At 44.6% G+C, this 21,795-nt stretch overlaps 1 protein-coding gene across 2 annotated transcripts in view; it reads right to left on the bottom strand.

Annotated features, from left to right (window-relative positions):
- The window catches only part of LOC110977670 (uncharacterized), a 47,839-nt gene that overhangs the window by 6,441 nt on the left and 19,603 nt on the right, over positions 1-21,795 (bottom strand). For both annotated transcript variants that reach the window (XM_022231970.2, XM_022231969.2), the window contains exon 3: positions 303-490. In XM_022231970.2, the coding sequence (XP_022087662.2) occupies positions 303-490 (188 nt within the window). The remainder of the gene's footprint in view (positions 1-302; positions 491-21,795) is intronic.

Below are 21,795 nucleotides of genomic sequence, written 5' to 3'. Positions count from 1 at the left end.
CTCATTTGCGCTGGCCTTTGCAGACCCACCCCCATCCTCCGTAGCACATCACCACCACCGTTGAGAGGCAATGGACAAAGTCAAAGTTCAAAGTGATAGCGTCATCGTGAGCTTTACAGATGGGTCCTTTTTCACTGCGGTTGAACTACAAGAGTTAAGGGTTCCAAGTGTTAAATTAGTTATTTTGGAAAAAAAGTTGCATGTACTTGGAGAAAAAATATTCATCTTATAACAAATGTTTTCAGCCCTGGTAAGCAAAGGGACAGAAAAAATACAGGGCATGAATGGTAGCAAGTACCTACCATTCTCTTGCCATCTGGTCGTTGGTGTTGCTGATGGAGGTTGCTTGGCGTGGTTGACATGGCGTCTTTGAGGCCGCAGCTCCCAGGCATGTTCTGTCGGGTGAAGTCCGCCAGAGAGACTGAGTGAGCGTGCGCCAGGGCGGTGTTCTCTGCGGCCGATGTTGCGTAGAGTCCCGTCGGAAATGGTCCTGGTTTGATTTTAAAAAAAATGAAAACTGTGTGGCATAAAAGTAATCCTCTTTATTTCGAACAACATGTATAGTACCAAAATTGTTCATCCAGAGACAGGTAGGACTGGAAGATGGGACGTCATTCTGCAACAGTTCTCTGTCGTTCTGACATGATACAGGCGTAACATTTCAGTAAATCTGACAGATTCACGGATCTGCCATAATTTTTTTCCCCTTTTCACATAAAAGAACTTTTACGTCTACAAGTACAAGTATTCTTTCCCCCTTTCTTCTTTGCAAGTTAAAAATGTATGAAATGTCCTCTTTGCAAAGAGACTTCAGTATTTTGGAGCATAAATTAAATAAAAAACGATTGAAATGCGAAAATTTAGAAACGTGAACATTCTACCAGCAACCTCAGTCGTTTGTGGGGGAAGGGTTGTTTCGTGGGGCGTACCTATCCCTCCCCTCAAGAAATGGGCTCCGAGGGCCCTCCTCACTGGGTCACCGTTACTTCCTCCGTCCTCAAGCAACCATTCGCCAACTGACGCGAGATGAGACCAATATAATCAAAGACCATCTCTCGGACCTTCGCTTTATCTCCCCTGAAATACGAGATCTCCCCCCCATGCAGGTCAACCATATGTAGCAAGTAATTCAAAGATTCCAACTTACTATCGCACACGCACTAAAACATACTTGTACGTGGATGGCTTTGCTTCCAAGTATTTTCGTGTCTGTCACAGAACTATTGTGTATTTGTAAATCGCTGGTTGGGGTTGGGTTGGGATCGCTAGATGCACATAATACGTACAAGGCATAATGTGTTGCCGAAAAAAAAAGCCGCCGGCTCTCTAAGACTGCTCACAGAAATGGCTCTGTGACGATCGTATCAGTAGGTTTTTATAAAATTCTTCCGATGACAAAGATACCGTAATTTCAATTTCATAAACAACATTCATTCTGAAATCAATTTAATATGACTCTTAATATGACCCCCTGAGTTGAAGCTGAACAGACATGGAACGTTTATGTCATCAATTCCAACACGAAAATTAATTACCTGACTGGTTTATTCAGATTTTAAGAAACTATCAGGAAAGAGTACAACAGACAGGTATGGAGAGCTTCCTTTTTAAACGTTTGACAAAGCAGTGCACAAATCTGCTTCAGAGCATCACCAAAAATTGTGGAAAAACCACAACGATTGAATGTGACGATTTGAATTTACTATACACAAGAATCACCGAAGTGTACAGCAACGTTACATGCACGTGAAGTGTTGGGGACAGTTGCTCAGAAGAGTTTGCCGCGTCCTGCTCGGCGAACGCGCCGAAGTTGAACCCTCATCACTCGATGGCACACACTCCCAACGAAAACAACACATCCACCGAGTTCCAAAAGGGCGGCAAAACCTTTTTGCATGGTTTACCGGCGTGTTTATTTGCAAATCGTTGTCAAAATCCACACAGCTGTGACGGAAGGGCCGTCCGAGGTGACGAACTAGAATTTATGGCCGACGGGCGCGGTGTAGGATACGCGGCCGAGTGTATCGGCGAGGTGTCCGTGTCGCCGAGGCGGACGTCCCGCCGTTGCTTGCAGAATTCAAAATACAATTGATATAAAAGCCGCTTAAAATGAATGTTCCACACAATTTGAGCGATAAAGCTCAGTGATTGCACCAGGCTTGTAAGTCAAACTACATGTACATGTCAGTGCGTGAAAGTGCACATTCTCAAAACACTGTATCTTTACAAATGTTAAAGAAACTAATCTTCTTAGCTGCACGCGAGGAGTATCTTTTTAACCAGTGTTCTGTGTTAGTTCTTAATACGTGTACATATTAAATGTCGCGTATGAGACTTCTAAATGTACGGTATACAGGGCAGCACGGAAGCCTTTCCACGCTCATTGGTATCAAAAGTGTTAGAAATATGTGAAGTTGACTTTTTCGCGTTTGTCCCCCCACCATAAGCACCCCTCACGTACAAATCTTGTTACGTTATGACGTTCATGTCAGTCAGTTTTTCCATCTTTCATGTTTGCTCATTGATTGTAGACTAAAGGGTTCATGTCTTGTGTTTTCTTTCTCTCTCTCTCTTTTTTTTTCATTTTTCTTAGACTGGCTGTATTTATTTGTTCGGGAAATGCTACACTGTCTTGGTTTGATGCCGCCCCTTTACTCTGGACCCAACGCTGCGGTTGAGCCTCGTCGCTTCTGGTCCATCGCGTTGACAGAATTCTGCTCTGCGGACATGTAACGTCCGTTCACCCGCGGCGGGGCGACAGTGCGGGATGGAAACTTTGTACCGACCTTGTCATCATTATCCATGTATGTAGAACAGAGGGAAAATAACAGGTCCACATTGTAGGTTGTGTGAACCTTGTTTTGGCTTATTCTGGGCCACACAAGGTTCCTCTCTCAAAAACAAATTTAGAGGCAATTTGTGGCTGGCTTATTCGTTGTAAAATGAACAGGAACGGTCAGCAGTACCATCAGTAAACATCCAACTTGAAAGAGTGTTCACACTTCGAGCAAAACGAGTATTTTCTTTCAGTTTTCTGAACCTCATGAAAACAAAGACAAGTCCCAACTAGCCATGTAAAGTAACGTTTGTGCTCCTGCAAGCGCCTTCATTCCATTTTACTTGAGTCAAACGTTTTTGGATCCAAACACTATAACAGTGTAAATCATGTCTGACGGAGGTCAATTTACAGAGGAAATGTGTTCATGTGAACGTTAAACAACAGATAATGGCGATGACTGACAAATGAGAAACAAAACAAATCAAAACCACACGTTCTCGACTTGGAACCGGTGTCTTGGAGCTACTGAGAGGAAGATAGGCCGACGATTATTTTGCTTTGTGTAAACAACAAAACAACTGTTGGGAAAAGACACCAAAAGAATATGCATCGCATCATCACGTGACACCGTTGGTTGGCATCGCATAAGCTGTCTTTCTCCTTTTTTTCATATCTGCGCAGAGAAAAATTCTGTGCCTAATAGGCCGTGTCTGAACAAAACGGGCTTCCGGAGCTACGGCTGTGTCTCTTGTCAGTAAACCGACAACGACAAAGACATAGCTCTAGACGCGAAATTCGGACGTGGCTGTTTCTCCATGAAATTCGCCACAGCTGGTGCCGTCTGAAGAATGCATTTCCAGAAGAATGAGTCTATGAGCCTTTTCGAGACGAGTGGATTAGGCTTAGTCTTCGGCTTCGCCGGTTCCAGTAATTTTGAGGCGGCATTCGAAACTGCATGCAGAGGATCTGACTGGCACCAGCGAAGCCAAAGACGAAGCCTAATCCACTCGTTTCGAAAAGACCCTATGCCGGGTTTCTCCAGTTTTCTTTTGTTCCGAACTAAATTCTTTACAGACCGAACCAGGGTAAAATTTTCCCGCCTGATCATGCGAGGAAGGAAATGGTGAGTATGTAGGCGTCTATCTCGAGCGTTTGTGTGATACAAGTATCATACAGATTTGGGGGAGGGGGGTCCTTGCGGCCCATTTTATTTCCATGAAACTATTTCGCCGACTAAACAGTTCAGCGTTCCAACATGTGTGCAGGAGTCGGTTGAAGATTGCTGCCAAGGTCGTATGTTTAGTTGTGTATACGGCTGGAGATGGGCAAGCGTGTAAACAGATCGAATTGTCTGCGTGTTTGGTCCAAGGCCCCGTTTCATTCAACCAGAATATTGACTGCCTTAGAAAGCCCCCGACGAAAGAGACGTACAATGGAACTTTTTATTTTTTCCGCCGGAAAATGTTCAGATTTTGACGTATTTGCTCAACGAGTCATTTCTTCCTTTCCATTCACCACAAAGAAAAAATAACGATCTCTCTAATAGCCACACTTAACATTCTCAAAGACGAAATCTGTCTGACAGATATATATAAACACGACAGTCTGGCTCTTCCAAAGGCAGATTTTCAGAGGACCAGATATCGTGTGAACAGCCAGCACTCGTTAGAAATTGGGTCAGGAGAAGTTACACTCGTCTCCAACGGGTCTCGGTCAAGTCTTGTCAGTGAATGACCTGGGCTCTCTCGTTTGCATTTTTTTACTCGCAGGAAGCAACTGATCCCTTGAAAATCAATAACATAACTTCTGTTTCCTAAAGTGTCACCCTTTCGCCACACGCGGGGGTGATTAATGTTGTCCGGTCAGTCTTATGGGAGGGGAGGATCAGCGAGACAGGGACTCCACATGTCACCGCTGAAGCTACGCTAAGGACGGGTTGGCAGCCTGGCTCTGATGTATTTACACTCCCAGCCCAGGCTGGGCCAAAGCAAACTGTAGCACCAACAGGCAACAGAAATAAACACGGACGTGTTTGAGGAATAATTTATCATGCCGGGCTTATTTGTTCTTGTCTCACTTGGACATTTTATACATGCTATAATTGGTATTCCGAGATATGACAGCCCGGTCAGGCGGGGCCTCACAGTCACAAGGGGGGAGGGGAGCTCACCAGCGACGGCTAAAGTGGTAAGTCGGTTGAGTGCGATGTCGCTCCAGGCAACTTCAAGACTAAAAAGCTACACGGCTACCCGACACCCAGGGACATTTTACACGCCCGCCTGGGTTGCCATCCACATTTGGGGATGTATAGAAAAAAAACTTGGTTCCCCTTTCTTTCCATCTGCGCGGGACTCCAATACCTGCACTTGCACGGTATGACGAATGCATGACGAAGCGAGATGCGGTGGACGGGGTGAATCAAAACACGACCATGTGTGTCGGCGGTCCGTGACACCGCATAATGCTTCAGAGAAGGAGCAGGAGAAGAGAATGCTGCCCAGGCATGCCACACACAAACGCGCGTGTGTAAATCGAAATTTATTAGCTGTAATTATCAGTTTGTGTCAATATTGACCAATGGTAAAGACCAATTTGTGAGCTCAGGGCAAATCTGGTTCTCCCCTGGTGTCGGTGCTGGCTTCGTTATAACGTCATTAGGGCACGTGCCTAGCGGCCAAGGCAGGACGAACGGGGACTGAACGTGTACAAGAAGAGTCTCCAACGACAAAGGCACGGCCCAAAGATTTGTTTACCCAGATCACTTTCTTCCACACACACACACACACATGTACAATCACAGACATAACCGTCCCCAGACTAAAAAGGGAAATGTCAAATAGCATTGGGATTGCAAAGGTGATGAGGTAAAGCGATCCGCCTTGAAGGGAAGTAGTAATGGGAGACCCGTGAATGAACTGGCAAAGAGAGAGAACAAAACACAGAATGAGTAGGGAAACAACATTGCAACGAATCATAATTATAATGTCTTGTTGACATCGCAAAACGAGATATGACATCTTAAGAGGCTCGTTACTAGCAATTACATAACTCTAAGTACTAATTATATATTATATTTTTGTCTATGTTCTGATCACGGTGGTATGCAGCCCTTTCATATTACTCATTTCTGATGCCTGGTTGAGTTTTCAATGTTTGGTGAAATTTTCGTCAAATTTAGCTCTTTGTTTTCTTGTAAGCAGAGGGCATGTGGTCTATGGGCGGTTCGCAAATGAAAGTCAAACGACCTGTCAGCACACGAGTTAGCCACAAATGCAGACGACAATTCAGATATGACTCGTTTGTTGCTGTACACGCTACTCTCACTCGCAAACTGAGCAAAATGTGGGGGGAAATGGACGATAATACGACCGTAGACGTTTTGTGGGTCAATGTAATTTTGCGCACTAATTCGCCAACCGTATAACGTTTGTCACCAGGACATAATCTTGGTAAACATGGGGCGGTGGGGGTCAATCCGATACGGTGCGAACATGGCCTTGGGGATACGTCATTTAGACATTCAACAATCGAGTGTTGGTTCGTTTCAGTCACCAAAAGACCTTTTGTTTGTAAGCTATTCAAGCTGAGTATAATAGGACCGCTGCATGCCAATGAATTTTGATGCAGGATTATAATATTCAATGTCAATTCAGAGGGGAAAGATGGATGTCGAACTTCAGAGTACTGATATCATTTCCCAAACTCTAAAAGGGGGAAGAAACTCCACTCAATCCCCATGAGCAGCGAATATAGACTGATGAAGGACTTCACTGTCCAAGACGACAACTTGGTGCCAGTCTAGTTCTGAGTTCTGACTGAACAGTTTATTTTCTACAATGAAATACATGCTTACAGTCAACTTTGAAATAAAAGCATCGTGAATTTTTCAGGTTCGTTTCTTTTTTTCATATAAAAAGTACATTTATTGACCTGGAAGATTACTTGATAAACAGCAGTGTCGACCATTCGATCCCTCAAAGGATTCTAGATCCCTTGATATTATATCTTTCGCCATATTGGCATTTTTGGCGGCAAAACGAGTTTTGGATGAACGGCAAAAATGCCTTCGGCCCAAGAAACGCTGATAGGTTCCGGGTCCGTGCCAGTGAAATTGACAGCTGACCTAATAATAAGATTCCACTCATGTCATCAGCATCATCCCTCGTTGATTGAGACCCAGACTTTGAACAAGAAAATGAAGTATTAAGTACACGAAAGACCGCCGCTCACACGCCCACCCTTTTAGAAGCGATCAAGACTCCCATTGTGGTCGGGGGGTGGTTGTAAGCACTGTCGCCCGGAGTCCACCCCGGGCCATGCTAGGAGGGGGAAGAAGGGAAGTGATCAACAGAGGCTGTACGCCATATTGTCAGTGGATGGCACTCCACGCGCTGGGCCAGAACCGGCGCGGGGGCCGCTTGCGAAGCCGGAGGCGACCTATCGCGTATACGGCAATAGTTGCTCGCTGCGCTGGCCGGGTCATGAAAAGATCGCCACGCTGACAGGAACCGTGGTAGCTATATAGGCCACGCCAGGCAAAGAATACTTCTGCATCTAACAACTGGCTAAAAAAATATTTCCAAATTTGCAGTTGTGTTATAATGTAAACCATTGCGTATTTATAACTGCGAGAGATTCAATCATAAAGGAAAAAACTCATGCTAACGCAACAAGAATATCACGTTCATTCAGCATATTATGTCTAAGGGGTGCATGTTCTCACGATTTGTCCTCGGTTTGGCATCAAGTATAATCTCTTATATAATGGTAAAATCAATGACAGATCTCTACCTTATTGGGCAGGGATTCTTTGTCCAAGAAAACATTAGATACATATCCACTGCATGGAGTTATAGAGGTGTCTAAACCTTGCGGTACTCGCTCTCACTGAAATTCCTTTGACGTGGTTGCAGGCCAACCTGGAAATAGGCCTTAAATTGCCTGCAAAATAAATTCATCACAAAATGAATGCCCTCAAATTCTCCGCTATTAGGTCTTTTTATGGTTCATGAACTGAAGGGTTAGTGAAAATGGAGGATGGAAACTACTATATCTAGACGGCAATCTTATATTTCTGAGAAATATGGAAAAAACAGAACCGTCCAAATGGCTCTATTTTGCAATGGAGTGTAGGCATTTGTTTTCAAAATGGCGACGGGCTTTACGACTACTTTTAGAGTTTACAATCATCTTAGGAAATATCTATACAAATAAATAATGGAAATATCTCCAAAAGTCATTGGTTAACCCAGTAAACAAAGGAAAAAAATAGAAATAAGTGGAAATATGCTTTGGTTTGATGTAATTCTAGAACTGTTGAGAAACTTGTATTTTTCCTGATTTTTTTAAGTTTAGGTATTACTTTTGGCTATGCCAGCTGATTTGCTGGTCTTCAACCTTGTACATGCAACACGATTGCAGTCTGACTCCACACAAGTCCTATCCGAACAATATTCTGTGTCCAATACAATCACTACCGCGCAGTGTCCTTCCGCAATAGTTGAATTCGGGTGACTCACGATGGCTCACCACGGGTCATCTCGGCAGGGTTTCTATGCGTTAGAAAAACAAAAAAGTCCTTGCTTGTACAAATTATGATTCATTTTTCATCGTTGCAACGTGATTATGCGCAACTGTGAAAGATTTAGTTTTGCTCACAGTACTAACGCCAATCGTCGAAGGGACTGCAAGTTATAAAAAGTGTTTTTTCTTTATTTGTTTGTTTTTGTTCTATTCTGAAGGTTTCGACTGCGATAAATTCAGGGGAAAAGAGAACAAATAGATCCAAGTAGTTATTTATTCTGATGCTGATTTTGTTTGAATGGCGAATGTAAATTTAAATACTCGAGAGCGTGATGTACGTCGAGTGATTAAAAAGTCGTACAAAGCAGAATTCGACTGTCATCGACCGGTTGAATTTTGATGCAGGAACTGGGTCATAGTTACCCTTTTAACCAACTATAAGTTAATATGTGACATCAAACCCGACTCAGAAGACCTACGGATAAGGTGGAAACTGGAAAGGTATCCTCGATTGCTGCTTTTATCTGTAAATGGTCTACGCATGGCTAGTTTCTGGTGTCTCATACAAGACTAGCGATTACCGGTACTAGTTCAACTTACTTAACAGCCGACGACAGGCGGCGGTCGTCCCAGTCAAGAAAATTGATATTTAATGGGAACAAAACTACTCTAGAAAAATTAAAAATTAATCTTATATTTGGGTTATCTCGGAAGTCGCAATATGTCATCGGTATACTCCACTTCTTCAGGGGAACTTTCTTTCACGACGGAGATATAATGGCAAAATAAATGTGGAATCTTGACAGACCTAAGTGGGTTTGGAGTGTCCGCGCATGGATCTATTGTTAGTGAGGGTAGACCTGTACTTTTCCCCCATTTTAAAGGCGGTAAAAGAGGTTGAGAGAGAAAAAGAGAAACTTAAAGAGACAAGCCGAGAAGTAGGGGGAGTAGTGTGACCAGACACGATTGCTTGTTAATAACCCATTAGCGCGGCTCAAACCAGGGCTAAGATCAAGTGGCCCAGGAGACGGGGAATGGAGCTACTCTGTGCTGTGAAATGTTGACCCAAGACTCAAATTTCGGAGGTGCATCGGCCGTCGCCGCGCCGCACTGCGCGGTCGCGCCAGCAGCTCGCGCCGCGCGACACGCCGAGGCGCGGGGCGGGCGCGGGTCGGCCAGGCGGACTAAGTTGTACAACGAGCGTGAAATATGAACGCCTTTGTACAACGGGCTCCCCTGTCGGAACAATCTGTCGCAGCGGGCTGGGAGCATCACCGCACAATCTGTTTCTCCCGACCGACCATATGCACACCACCATCCTGTCGGCCGCTCGCCATATTTTCCTCTCCACACCGATCTCCAATATGCGTGGCAGGGACAGCCTGCAATAAATATCTGATGTCAGTGCAACAATGGCCCGGTCGAATCGCTTAACCATCTTCGGTATATCTGGTGGTGCTCCTCTACAAACAGAATATGTCTCATGAATAAAGTCACTGGATTTAGCGGGAAATGAAAGCTGATGCCGTCGCCAAAGCAGGGGTAGCACGTTACAGTCACGTATGATGGACAAACCCGTGACTGGAGTTGGCTTTGTCAAATTCAACAATTACAGAGAAACACATTGTTGCACAATACAGACATTTTCAAGAATGATGTCGATGTTGAATCGAAACTTAAGCATTTAATGGCATGCCACTTGCTCAAGGCGTCTTTGACGCGATCATTTCAACTGGGACGCATGCGTGGGGTGTTAAGGTCACTTATAATAAGAATTGCATCACCAAATTCATTCTCCTTAAAAAAAAAAACAATAGTCCTAAATAAAAAAAAGCAACTGTTCGTTTGGCTGTTTGGCCAGGCCTTCATCACAGACCTTCAGAAATGTTTAAGTTTCTCAAGATCTATACCACGTGGCTCTTCCACTGACCCTGTGATATTTTACACCATGCTTTAGTTGAAATTGTATGTTTCTCCTTTTGAGAGTCGATCAACATGGCGCCCCGCGTAATTAATATCAACCAAGCAAGGCAGATCCCAAGAGGGTCTGTCGTGGGGAGGATTGGTGCGGCGCTTGCATGGCCGGGGTTAATGAAGGAACTCTTAGAAAGACCAAAAAAGTGAAGATGAGAGAAAGACATGCTCTGAGCTCTGCCGTCTTGGGAGAAACACGGATTGAAAGATGTCGGCGATAGATGAATCACGTGCTGGCTCTGTAATGAAACTTGACGCTGGCGTCGAATCCCTGGTGATCTCAAAGACGAGAAGCGATCATGAGGTATCGATAACCGAGGATCGATACCCCGCTGTCGAGTAAAGATATAGATTTTTATTCTCATTTCGATGTACCTGGCTGGGGTGGATCTTCGAGAGGTTTCTGTCTTGTTTGCGGGGGGGGGGGGCTTGACCATAGATAGAGGGAGAGGTGGCCGTCTGTAATTTATCGCCGGCGCTATCCATCAAGGTCAGCAGAGCGGAAAATGGCAGGGCTGTGCTAAGTGTGCAACGATCTCTTCCCCCCATCGAACCCAACGCTGCGCGCGTGATGTTGCCATGATTTCAGCGGTGTCATCAGCGCTGGAGCGGGGTCTCCCGTATCATCACATCGGGCCTTCCGATAGTACCTCGCCGTGATCTGCGCCAAGCTTGGTCACGAATCCAGCGGCAAGGAAGGCAGAAGATAGGATACTTTTTTTCAGGCACCGAGTGATTTTTTTTTCCATCTGTGCGTCTTTTTGTTTTCTTTTTTTTCTAATGCAATGCAAGCCATCCTCGTAATGACAGCGTGATGGAACACAATATGGGCCGTCGCGCGAGGTTTGTTGGGAGAAGTGCTCCGCGCGGCCACGATCACTCGAAAGTGTGGCTCCGGTGCGGTTGTCGGGCGGCGTAACGAAACGCTCACGAACGTCAACGAACGGGAATGGGGGAACACGAACGCTGTAGGAAAACTAAACAAAGTCCCTCTAAAAATAATAAGGGTTTGCGATAACGACTGAGACTAAAATCATGTTGTTTCTGTATCAAAGGCTCTATTATACCGGGATTTGTTCAGGGGTATATGCCACTAGATTAAAAGTACAAACTACCTGTCGCTTAGCTTTTGCTGAAATATGCTGGTCATGCATCGTTCTCTGCTCCCTCAAATTATCATTTGCTCAGATTACAGCCCTTTAATTAAATCCCAGCATGGTATATCTAGTGAGTTTCCACGACATTTGCAGGTTCGGGTTAGGCCCTAATAAAATCAGTGCTTTAAAACAAGGAAACCAGAACCTGTTCCTTTGTTTAAATGCACTGTGATACAACATAACGTTGACGGTTATATTTTCCAGTGTATTTTCAAATACTGATGAAAAGGGGGGGGGGGAGGTTTTAAACAAGGAAAGTCTTATATTTTACACCAATTTCGGCACCCATATCCCAAACGAGAAATTCGAAATGCAGATATACGTCAAAAATGACTAGCGATCAGTAGTATAAGAAAAAAATCAAGCGAACTTAATTCACATGCCATAAAAACAAGGCGGAAATGCTCCGACATGGTATACTTCCAAAGAAAAACCTCGACACGCAGGTCTTCTAGCTTTTCATCGCCCGTTTTATCTAACTCGGTGCTTATTTTTTGTCCTCAGTAGTTTTTAAGATTTGAATCAGCCCAGACCGTAACTAGACTCCGTCACTCGAAGCAGTTCGTCCAAGGCAGCAGTCTCTTTGTTCGGGGTTTTCTGAGGGTATCGTGCGCGAGAGAGCGGCGAGAGAAGTTATCCACCCTTATATCAGTCGGCACCTTCAGGTCCTGTGGGCCCCCGTACTCGGCTAGATTTACCTGGGCGTTGAGCGGGCCTTTTGACACCCTTAATCAAGGCGGCTTTGTCTTGGTTTGTGCCAAGCCATGAAATTTACGACCAGCTATCTTGCTGGTACAAAGGAGGCTTCTGTTGTACAGGGCGTGAGAGCATTTTACTTAGGGGCTCTGCCGTAAGTTAATTGACAAAGAAAAGATGACGAAATTCTTCTTCCTTTACAGGTGAACAATCTGATCGAAATCAGCCCGCAATTAGGGAAACATGGAAGGGGGTTACCGGTGCGCCTTAGAAAAATATCTCTCCTGTTATAGCCCTGTTGGCTTACCTCTACGGTTTAGCACTTCGCCATTTAAAGCTTAACACGAAAGTGATATTGCTAGAGCCACCTTGAAGTTGCAGCCTCTAAAAGTAAAAAACAGTGTTGTACAGCTTAAATCAGAAGGAAAATCTAACATGTTTAAATCAATAGGACAATTCAACATTCAACTCATATGATGTTCATAATCCATCACGGCGTGCATATAGGACCTATTAACACGAGGAGCAACATGTCTCTCTAACGCAAATTCCACCCCGACAAAGACTCATTTCGAGGGACCATGTTATCGGACTGACTGAAAATTTGAACCGGATGACGAAAAAATGGCTGGATTGGCAATTGATATAAAGAAGACTTCTACTGAGAGATGAAGAGTTTCAACACAAACGCTGATGTAACAATAAAAATTAGTTGGCAATTTCCAAAGAACCTTCCCATTTGATACACAATTCATACAGAAGGCGAATATGTAAATGACCCCGGGTCAGCCAAGATTGAAACATAACACAAAATCCACAGCACAGGCTATACACACCACGACCCTCACGCCCAGTGGAGTGTAAGATTAGCGTGCGTTCAGCCTCCACAGCGGTTAAACAGCAATGAAGTTTCCATCCTACAACTGTCTATTCTTGATAGGGTTGATGGGCTTGCACTTTTTAAACGTGAATCTCCCCCCCTTCCCTTCTCCTTGTTCTCGTTTGATGGATGCCCCCGCCGAGCGAGCGCTTGCAGAAACACGGACTCAGGGCCCCCCTGCACCATATCCGGAATCGTTCAGTTGTCATCGAGGGGCCAGGCGCGAGCGGTGTATTCCTGCTCCGCCAGGCCCTGGCCATTTTCCTTTCCCCTGTCACGGTGTCTGACTAGAAAGCGCCGGACACGCCTAACTGCATCTCGACAAACATTGAGCCAGCGCGCGCGTACCAGTTGCGGACCACGTGTGGGCGCTTAAGTATAGGGTTAAATAGCGGTAAAACCAACAACAATTGTCCCAAACGGGGAATCATTAATCACATCTTGCCCCCCAAAACGAGACATCTTTCAGATGGCTCTCGCCCCGAGTTATTAATATCAATCTGTAGTGTTTTTGTTGCAAATGGAAGGGAGAAAAGTTTCCAGAAATAATGCCGGTGATCACTTTGCACGATCTTTACATATTTAAACCTTCAGCTATCTAGCTGACAACTGTGATTGATTTCTGTTGAAGACTTTACGATTGAAAATTAGTGATAACAAAACCATCGTCAAAGAGTGCCTCTGGTGCAACTGTATAATAAAACTGGGAAGTAGCAAGAATTCAATGAATTGCAGAATGAAATGACACCACAATGGGTAAAGAAGTCCAGAGAAAAAGCAGAGCTAGCTAGTGGACCAGAATAGAACAGGGCAGAGTAGAACAGAGCAAAACATGACAGCAAGCGCTAGGTATAGAGTAGATAGCGGAGAGTAGAGAGTAGAGAGTGGAGAGTAGAGAGTGGAGAGTAGATAGTAAATAGTGGAGAGTAGAGAGTAGATAGTGGAGAGTAGAGAGTAGATAGTGGAGAGTAGAGAGTAGATAGTGAAGAGTAGAGAGTAGATAGTGGAGAGTAGATAGTGGAGAGTAGAGAGTGGAGAGTAGATAGTGGAGAGTAGAGAGTGGAGACTAGAGAGTGGAGAGTAGATAGTGGAGAGTAGATAGTGGAGAGTAGATAGTGGAGAGTAGATAGTGGAGAGTAGAGAGAGGAGAGTAGAGAGTAGATAGTGGAAAGTAGATAGTGGAGACTAGAGAGTGGAGAGTGGAGTGTAGAGAGTGGAGAGTAGAGAGTGGAGTGTAGAGAGTGGAGAGTAGAGAGTGGAGTGTAGAGAGTGGAGAGTAGAGAGTGGAGTGTAGAGAGTGGAGAGGAGAGAGTGGAGTGTAGAGAGTGGAGAGTAGAGAGTGGAGTGTAGAGAGTGGAGTGTAGAGAGTGGAGAGTAGATAGTGGAGAGTAGAGAGTAGATAGTGGAGAGTAGAGAGTAGATAGTGGAGAGTAGAGTAGATAGTAGAGAGTAGATAGTGGAGAGTAGATAGAGGAAAGTAGAGAGTAGATAGTGGAAAGTTGATAGTGGAGACGAGAGAGTGGAGTGTAGAGAGTGGAGAGTAGAGAGTGGAGAGTAGATAGTGGAGAGTAGAGAGTAGAGTGTGGAGAGTAGATAGTAGATGGTAGATAGTGGAGAGTAGAGAGTATATAGTGGAGAGTAGATAGTGGAGAGTAGATAGTGGAGTGTAGAGAGTGGAGAGTAGAGAGTGGACAGTAGACAGTAGATACTGGAGAGTAGGTTCGCACAAGAACGTAAAAGAACGGTCAATACAGAACAAGTGAACAGACAGAACAGTTCAGAGTTGGAGCAATACGGTATCCTCAGCAAAACCTCTCAAAACCAAAAATCCGCTTTAAAACAGTGACTAGTTGTCACCAGCGCATGTTGCGGGTAGGATTTCGTCAATTACGCTAATGCCTAGTCGCTCTGATTAAGATGTGCTCACCAACACCATCCAATACACGTCTCCTTGTCACTTTTTTCCTTCACATTAATCATCAAAAGTAGAAAACCGAGGAATGACGTGAGGTGGATTGGTTAGTTTGGCACTACGGAACCATCCCTCCAATTCGATACCAGTGTACCCGTCTATTTATTTTAAACTATCTGGTTTCCAACTGAAGAGAAGTGTCCATTACGACTCCATAGTAGTCAAAATCTTTGTCTCTGACATGACAGGCTTAAAACTAGCAAGGTAGAAACTAGTTTCACGAAAACTCTCTTCGGAGCCACAGCCTTTGTTCATTTTCAAGGCAAACGGAATCTTTTCCAATTTCATTTTCCCAACTCCAGCGTTTTCCACTTCAAAGCAAATCGCCAAATTGTCTCCGGATTGTCTGCTGATAATTGTCTAGAAGATTGTCAGCAATTGGGACGGAGTTAGCGTCCAGTACACTGCTGTCAAGCATTCCAGGCAAAAACGGGGGTATTTTAGAAGTACTGGACCATGATTAATGTGGGAAAGGAATTGGATTTGGGTTTGCACCATGTGCATGTACGGTGCGCAGAATGCCACGAGTTCCGTGCACTGCTGGGTCAGGGTTTTCAATTTGTTAATTATTTTTTTTTATCTATCATGTTTTTAAGACTCTCGCTGGGGAGACAGGTTTTTTTTTCGTTTGGGTTCTCTGTCCGATATTACACTGTGCATTCCGCTGTATTAATCTACAGGACTGTCTGGCGACATATTCGATCTTGTTTTCTAACCTTGTGATTGCAAATCAGAGTGAGATTTCTTCTTCGGTTTTTAAAGCTATCCCAAGTGCAGCCAAATTGCCGAAATTTGTTTATTGGCAGGTCCCCAGCGATTACTGCCAATTTTATCCACGTTAAAGTAAAGACGCAGGTCGGGGCCTTTGGGGACGCATCAAACGGTACGATTACGATGCCGATACGACCAGTGGAGTCCGCACCGGGTCACCGCGCTGTATTGCCCAGTCTAGCCCGGCATGTCACGGCAGTAAATCCTACCGTCACCGCCACCGCGGCGAAAAAACGCCAGTTCAGCGATACAAGGGACTCCCCTGGAAATGTCCACCAGCCCTTCGCTAGTCTTTGCTCCGTAAACCGACCTTGTCCTCTTATCAGGACGACTCACCCGCGGGCGAACTCGCTTTATCTCACCTTAAACTGCCAGCATTATCAGCTTACCCAATTACCCAGATGCTAAGTTACCTCATTTGGAAGGTGCGATTGTTATGCGGTCGACAAAAACAAAATCAGCGGCGACTGTTCGTTCACGTCACGGGTTTTCCGCCTCTCATCTACCGCAGACCACCGAACACGTCTGGCCCATGGCTTGACGTCGGAGCTAATCTCCCAAATGACCCCTATAATTAAATTTGACGGCGTGTAGCTCTCTTTAGAGGCTGCTTGCAGCCGAAGATGAAGGGCATAAATCAAGGGAAATCGTCGGGCCTGACCTTGTCCCTCGAATGTCGCTCCAAAATGGGGTCTAGGGCTCAGGAACGAGTGGACATTGAACTCTGCTGCTAGGCCTACAAAAACAGCTTTTTTTAATTAGTTTGAGACGCTCTAATGTGTTTTGTTTAGAGTGTTCAGGGCTTCAACCATGTTGTACACTAAGGTGCTCGAAAACGCTTGGATCTCAATTACCTCCTCCCCCACCAAAAAGAAAACAAATGTTTAGAGAAATGAAATGACAGGTCTTTAATAAAGGACCAGATGGGCTGACTGTAAAAAGCACACACATATGGTACAGTAACATTATTTTTTACGCAGAGCTGTGCGGTTAAGCCTTTTTTTCCGAAAAGGGCTCAACTACACAGTTAAATGCATGCATGCAAATCTTACTGAAAAGTTCGAGCATTATCCGCCTTGAGCAGAAGCACCCCCTCATTGGTTGAAAAGAGCAAAGTTGGTCCGGAGTGCTCATTTTGTTGGTAGCGATACGACCATAATGCGTGCACTTCACAGTTGTTCGTGAGACCAGCGGAGTGCAGTTCCCACCAAGGGGGCCAGCGTTGCTGAGAAAATTGCGCCCTCTCTTGGTCCACCTCTGGTCTTTAGGATCACATGGCACCACTTTTAAGCGCACGATGCCTAGTTAATTTAATGAGTGGAAATATAGCAAGAAAGCTAGACCCGAGGGGTGAAACTTATACAAACATTTGTAAATGACTAAGAACAAACCCAGACTCGACGGGTCTGTGTGTATTGCAATTACTTGGACATTGTCAATTCATCCCCTATTTATAAGCACCTACTTGCTCAGAACTATCCTGCCTTGTCTTCTTGATTCTTAATTATATATAATTCTTAATTCCTGTTTCAAATTAGCTTGGTTAGTAACAAGCTCTTGCAGCTCGTACATATTGTTCAATAAGAAAGAGTGTGGCGGCGGAGGGGCGCATTCAATACGAACATTCGAAATGGCACTGTTCTCATGTAAATTTGCTCATTCAAATACAGACACCCTCTCTCCCAGCAAGGAACAACCAGCAATCTAAAGAAATCATTTGTACCAAAGATGTGGACAATAGGAACGATACTTAAATCAAGTTTCAATATTGCAGATACATTATAGAGTATTTACGTTACTCCCAACTATAACATCACATAACATCATCTATGATCAGCAAACAAGCAATCTTAACCCTGGAAAATGAACTGAAATGGAGATAATTGGGATAACCCTTGCAACTTTTAATCAGCCAAATCATCGTCATTGGATGGTTATCGACGTCGCTTTGTACAGTGCATCTCGTAATTCAGTCTTGTTTGTTTGTGAATATTTCCCCTATGGGACTTCTGTGGTAACTCGCCGGTCAGTCTTCATCAAGTCCAGCGGTGCAGACGAGTGGACACAGAGCTCCCACTAAAAACCCGGAGAAAACCCTGAACACTCTGAAATGCATGGCAGTTAATGCAACAAGAACAAAATGTCTGGCAAAAAGTTTGGGGGGGGGGAGTCGGATCCTCGATTCGTAAATTATACCCCTTCGTAGACATCCCCGTGGAATGTCTATCGATTAGGCGAACTTTTCATCAGCTACCAAGTGGTGACGGGCTGGGCCACGGAACGCAGGGGACACGTTGTGGGGGCAATGCCCGCAAGTAGACCCGTCTCCCTGCGGCGTGCATCAGAGTCCCTGGCAGAACACGTGTAAGCCTCGTCAGGTAAGTTTTGAATCGCTTAAAAAAGACGAGGACATTCTGAAATGTGTGCTGAGAGAGTTCCCCGATGAGAGTGTCCATCAATGGTTTTGACCTTAACGGTCTCCCCGAAATACAGATTTCTGCAGCTTTAGTGTTGGTTGGTTGGTGGGGAAGCTTTTTAAAAATGGTACTTATAATTCAAAACGGAAATGAAATACACGCGAATAATTTAAATGTTCTTCACAATGAAAATTCAAACAAAAAAGATGTTCAATAAAACAACTTGTTGAAGTTTGAAAGTCATGCCCAATAATGAACCTAAATGCATGCAGGTGATTCTACCTAAAGGAAAGGCCGGTATTTTTTTTACGTTGGGAGCACTTTGACCTCCATTGTTGCGGCTGACTTTGCCATTATTAATGTTGTGTTTTTTTTCTGACCTCTGCGACATTTACATATTCTGCTGCTGTACAAGCAACCCTGCAAGCAACGTGCCTTTAATAAACACCCTTTTCTCTTCTTCGTCGGCTTGTGCGCATGCAATGATGTACATGTACATGTACATCTCCCAATTTTTTCATCACGTTTAGCCCCGGGCCACTAGCCTCGACATTTTGCGGGTCCCGACCTCGTCTTATTTTCAGCCCACTCTCAATCTCTCAACTTTCACATTCCTCTGGTCTCCCTTCGTTCTATTTCAAAGGACAAGTTGTACCCCCAAAATACCTTCCAGCCACAAAGAAGACGCGGTGAAACAATAGACAACATTATGCAGACGCATTGCGACGCTGGAAGCCAAAAACTCGTCCCGGAATGGAAGTGGGGGTAAGGGCCCTGAGAAATGGTCCCACCTGAGGACAGGGGAGCGTCGGGCACCTCTGATGGCTCGACTGGGACCAGGGTCAAGCAGAGAGGTCAGATGCACGGGCTCAATTTACACGTACGGATCACTTGATGCATTGTTATCGCTACTTCGGCGAGGCGTACCGCCCCTGAAACATCTCCGTCGACACCGGTACTTTACATTTGGGCCGCGCACCTCGCATGTTTTTAGTAAATCTTTGGAAGAATTTTCACCCCTTTCCCCAATTTTTTGGCTGGGTGGCGGTGCTGAGGTCATTGACTTGAGGAGTCACGTGATGGAAGTGACGTCATGTCTGTACTGACGTCACACGTTGTGCCGAGAAGACACAAGCTTTAACCACGGAGGAATAATGCTTTAACTTTGCAATCATATGTGGTGTGGACAGTCGTCTGGTAATAACGTAACAGCTTCACGTTCCAGCTTTCTTATCTCAAATATAAAAGCAACTCTTCGAAAATAAATCACTTAGGCCTAAAAGGACTTTCGTTGGATTTGATGACTGAAGAAAAATAACCTGGAAATTACACAAATCCAGCAAAGCGGTGTCATTTTAACACCACCCATGCGAAACCTTTGTGGTTCTGTATATTTTTGTTAAGAATCCGCCACATTCCACTATAACGGCGTTGAGCGCGATTTGACACAACCAAGGGCAGGCCCTGTAATCTAGGTGTAAAGAGTCGCATAATAAAACTTTTCTCCATTCGCCGACCAACCGGGGCGGCCCATCAACCGGTCATCGCACGGGGACCTTATCATGCATGGCTCGGTGGGTGCTGACAGCAACTTGGCCCCCTTGTGCCCGGGCAGCCCACGAGGGTATGGGACAGCCAACCCCCAAAAGCCCGTCGTGTATACCGAGACTGGTATTACCTGCGGTCGTCGACTTGCTCATGACCCTATGAAACCAAATGAAATACGATGGCTGCTGAAACGGTGGTTGGCCAGCCGGACATTTGTAACCCCCCCCCCAAAAAAAAGGCAGAAAATGAAATCAGCATTTCACAAACTTCCAAACATATTCCTGTTTAAGATGGAAAGCTTGCGGTAAGCACCATGCAATATCTCTTTTTGAGTCTGTGTGGTTCTGATAAGAACTGCTTGTTTCTTCTTCTTTTTTATTTTATTTTCGTGTGAACTGTTTATCTGGATGTGAGAGTAGTTTTATTAATTCTGTGATTTGCTTGATATCTGTTTATTATATCTGGTTGATACATATCAATTTTTTAAATCATTTTTTAATCATTACGAAAACCGTTGCTGGCGGAGTACAGAAAGCTGTGGAGCATTTCCAATTGAATTCATTTAAAGCAGTTTGTATTCATTCATTTGGCAGTAAGCTTGAAGATCACAATGCTTTCATTTTTATTATTCCGTTTATCGTTGAGTTCGTTTAGTTGTTTATTGTCCTTTTGTGCTTTAATGTTTTTCCTTTGAAAGTATTTCCTCATCTGGGTTTAAGCAGCGCGGAGACAACCTAATTATACCACGTGGAATCCAGAGGATATATCCGCAAGCTTTATCAGCCTGTACGCGAAACTGTTTACTTACTGAGCTATGTCTTGTTCTGTTTACTCATTCTATAGCTCGAATTTAATCCACTTTCCGTAGCTTAATTTCCGCTTCTTCTTATTCGGGGGGGGGGGGGGCAGGAGGGGGTAGTAAGGGGAGGGGAGGCAGTCATCCATTTTCATCCTACCTTTTCCCTTAATATCGAGTATCTGTTTGTTGGCGTACACTCAAGAGATAGTGACGGTCTATTATTTGAAGGTGATTAATTTGTCATGCTCTGCCAAGCTGAGGTTCAGAAGAGAAAAACTATTGGAATAGAAACTAAAATATTCTCACCGCATCACTTGAAGGAAAACTAAACAAAAAGGTCACGAGAGATGGATCACCTCGTCACATAGGAAAGAACAGAGACAAAAGTCCAACATGTATAGGAAAAATTTTGAGAGTCGCATCCTCGGTCATTCACCGGTTAGTTTTTTTTTCTGAGACTGGGAAAGCAATGAATACCAATTGCTTTGAAATGAGCTGTTTTCTCAACAAGGTATATTTATGCAATCAATCTCTTACGGCATCGAGCGACGCTCTCCGCACAACGCCGTCCACTCACGCGCGCTAAGCAAATCCGCCGGCAGATGTTGCTATTTAAACAGACACATTTTTTTGTGTGTCGAACTCGTAAAAACGCAATTTCCTCCAGCGAACGGCAAGCCCCCCTTTCGTTAAGTTTGCAGGACACTCGAGCCTCTCTTGGAGCGTTCGTTTTCTAAGCGGGCGATGATGCATCAAAGGACACCGTCCGTGTTTTGTTTTGGGCAGTGCATTGCCGGCTATTGCGGGGTTCGTCCCCCCCCCCCACAGCGTCCACAACTCTCACTCGGACGAAAACGAAATTGGTTTGTAAATTCATCAATTTAAACACTCTCTGTTTCAAGAGTGCAGAACTTGAGACTGTGACCAAGGTTGATGAAACTTTTTAGTGGAAACAATAGTGCAGTCCAATCCGCGATATAAGTTCACAATATTTAATTGTTGCCTCCTGGTCAAAATATTCTCCGTCTGAAAAGTAAATATTGTTTTACCAGATGGAAGGTTTTTCTTTCGCAAAGTAGCAAGGTCAAAATGGGCAACCGAGATTTGAAATTATTCATTTATACAACGCCAGTTGTGGAGAGAGTTAGTATCTTGAAATGATGAGTCCCGTTGAATGAGGGGAGCAATTACCTACGATAACCCCATCCGATGCATCTCAATGACTAGGTGTTATTCCAAATTGCTTGTAGAGGACCCAACGAGAAGAGGGAAACGGCGC

The sequence above is a fragment of the Acanthaster planci genome, linkage group LG01 (genome assembly GCF_054643075.1).
Source record: "Acanthaster planci isolate LZ-2023a linkage group LG01, COTS_SCS, whole genome shotgun sequence".
Lineage (NCBI taxonomy): Eukaryota > Metazoa > Echinodermata > Asteroidea > Valvatida > Acanthasteridae > Acanthaster > Acanthaster planci.
This window is presented reverse-complemented; position numbering and strand designations above follow the sequence as displayed.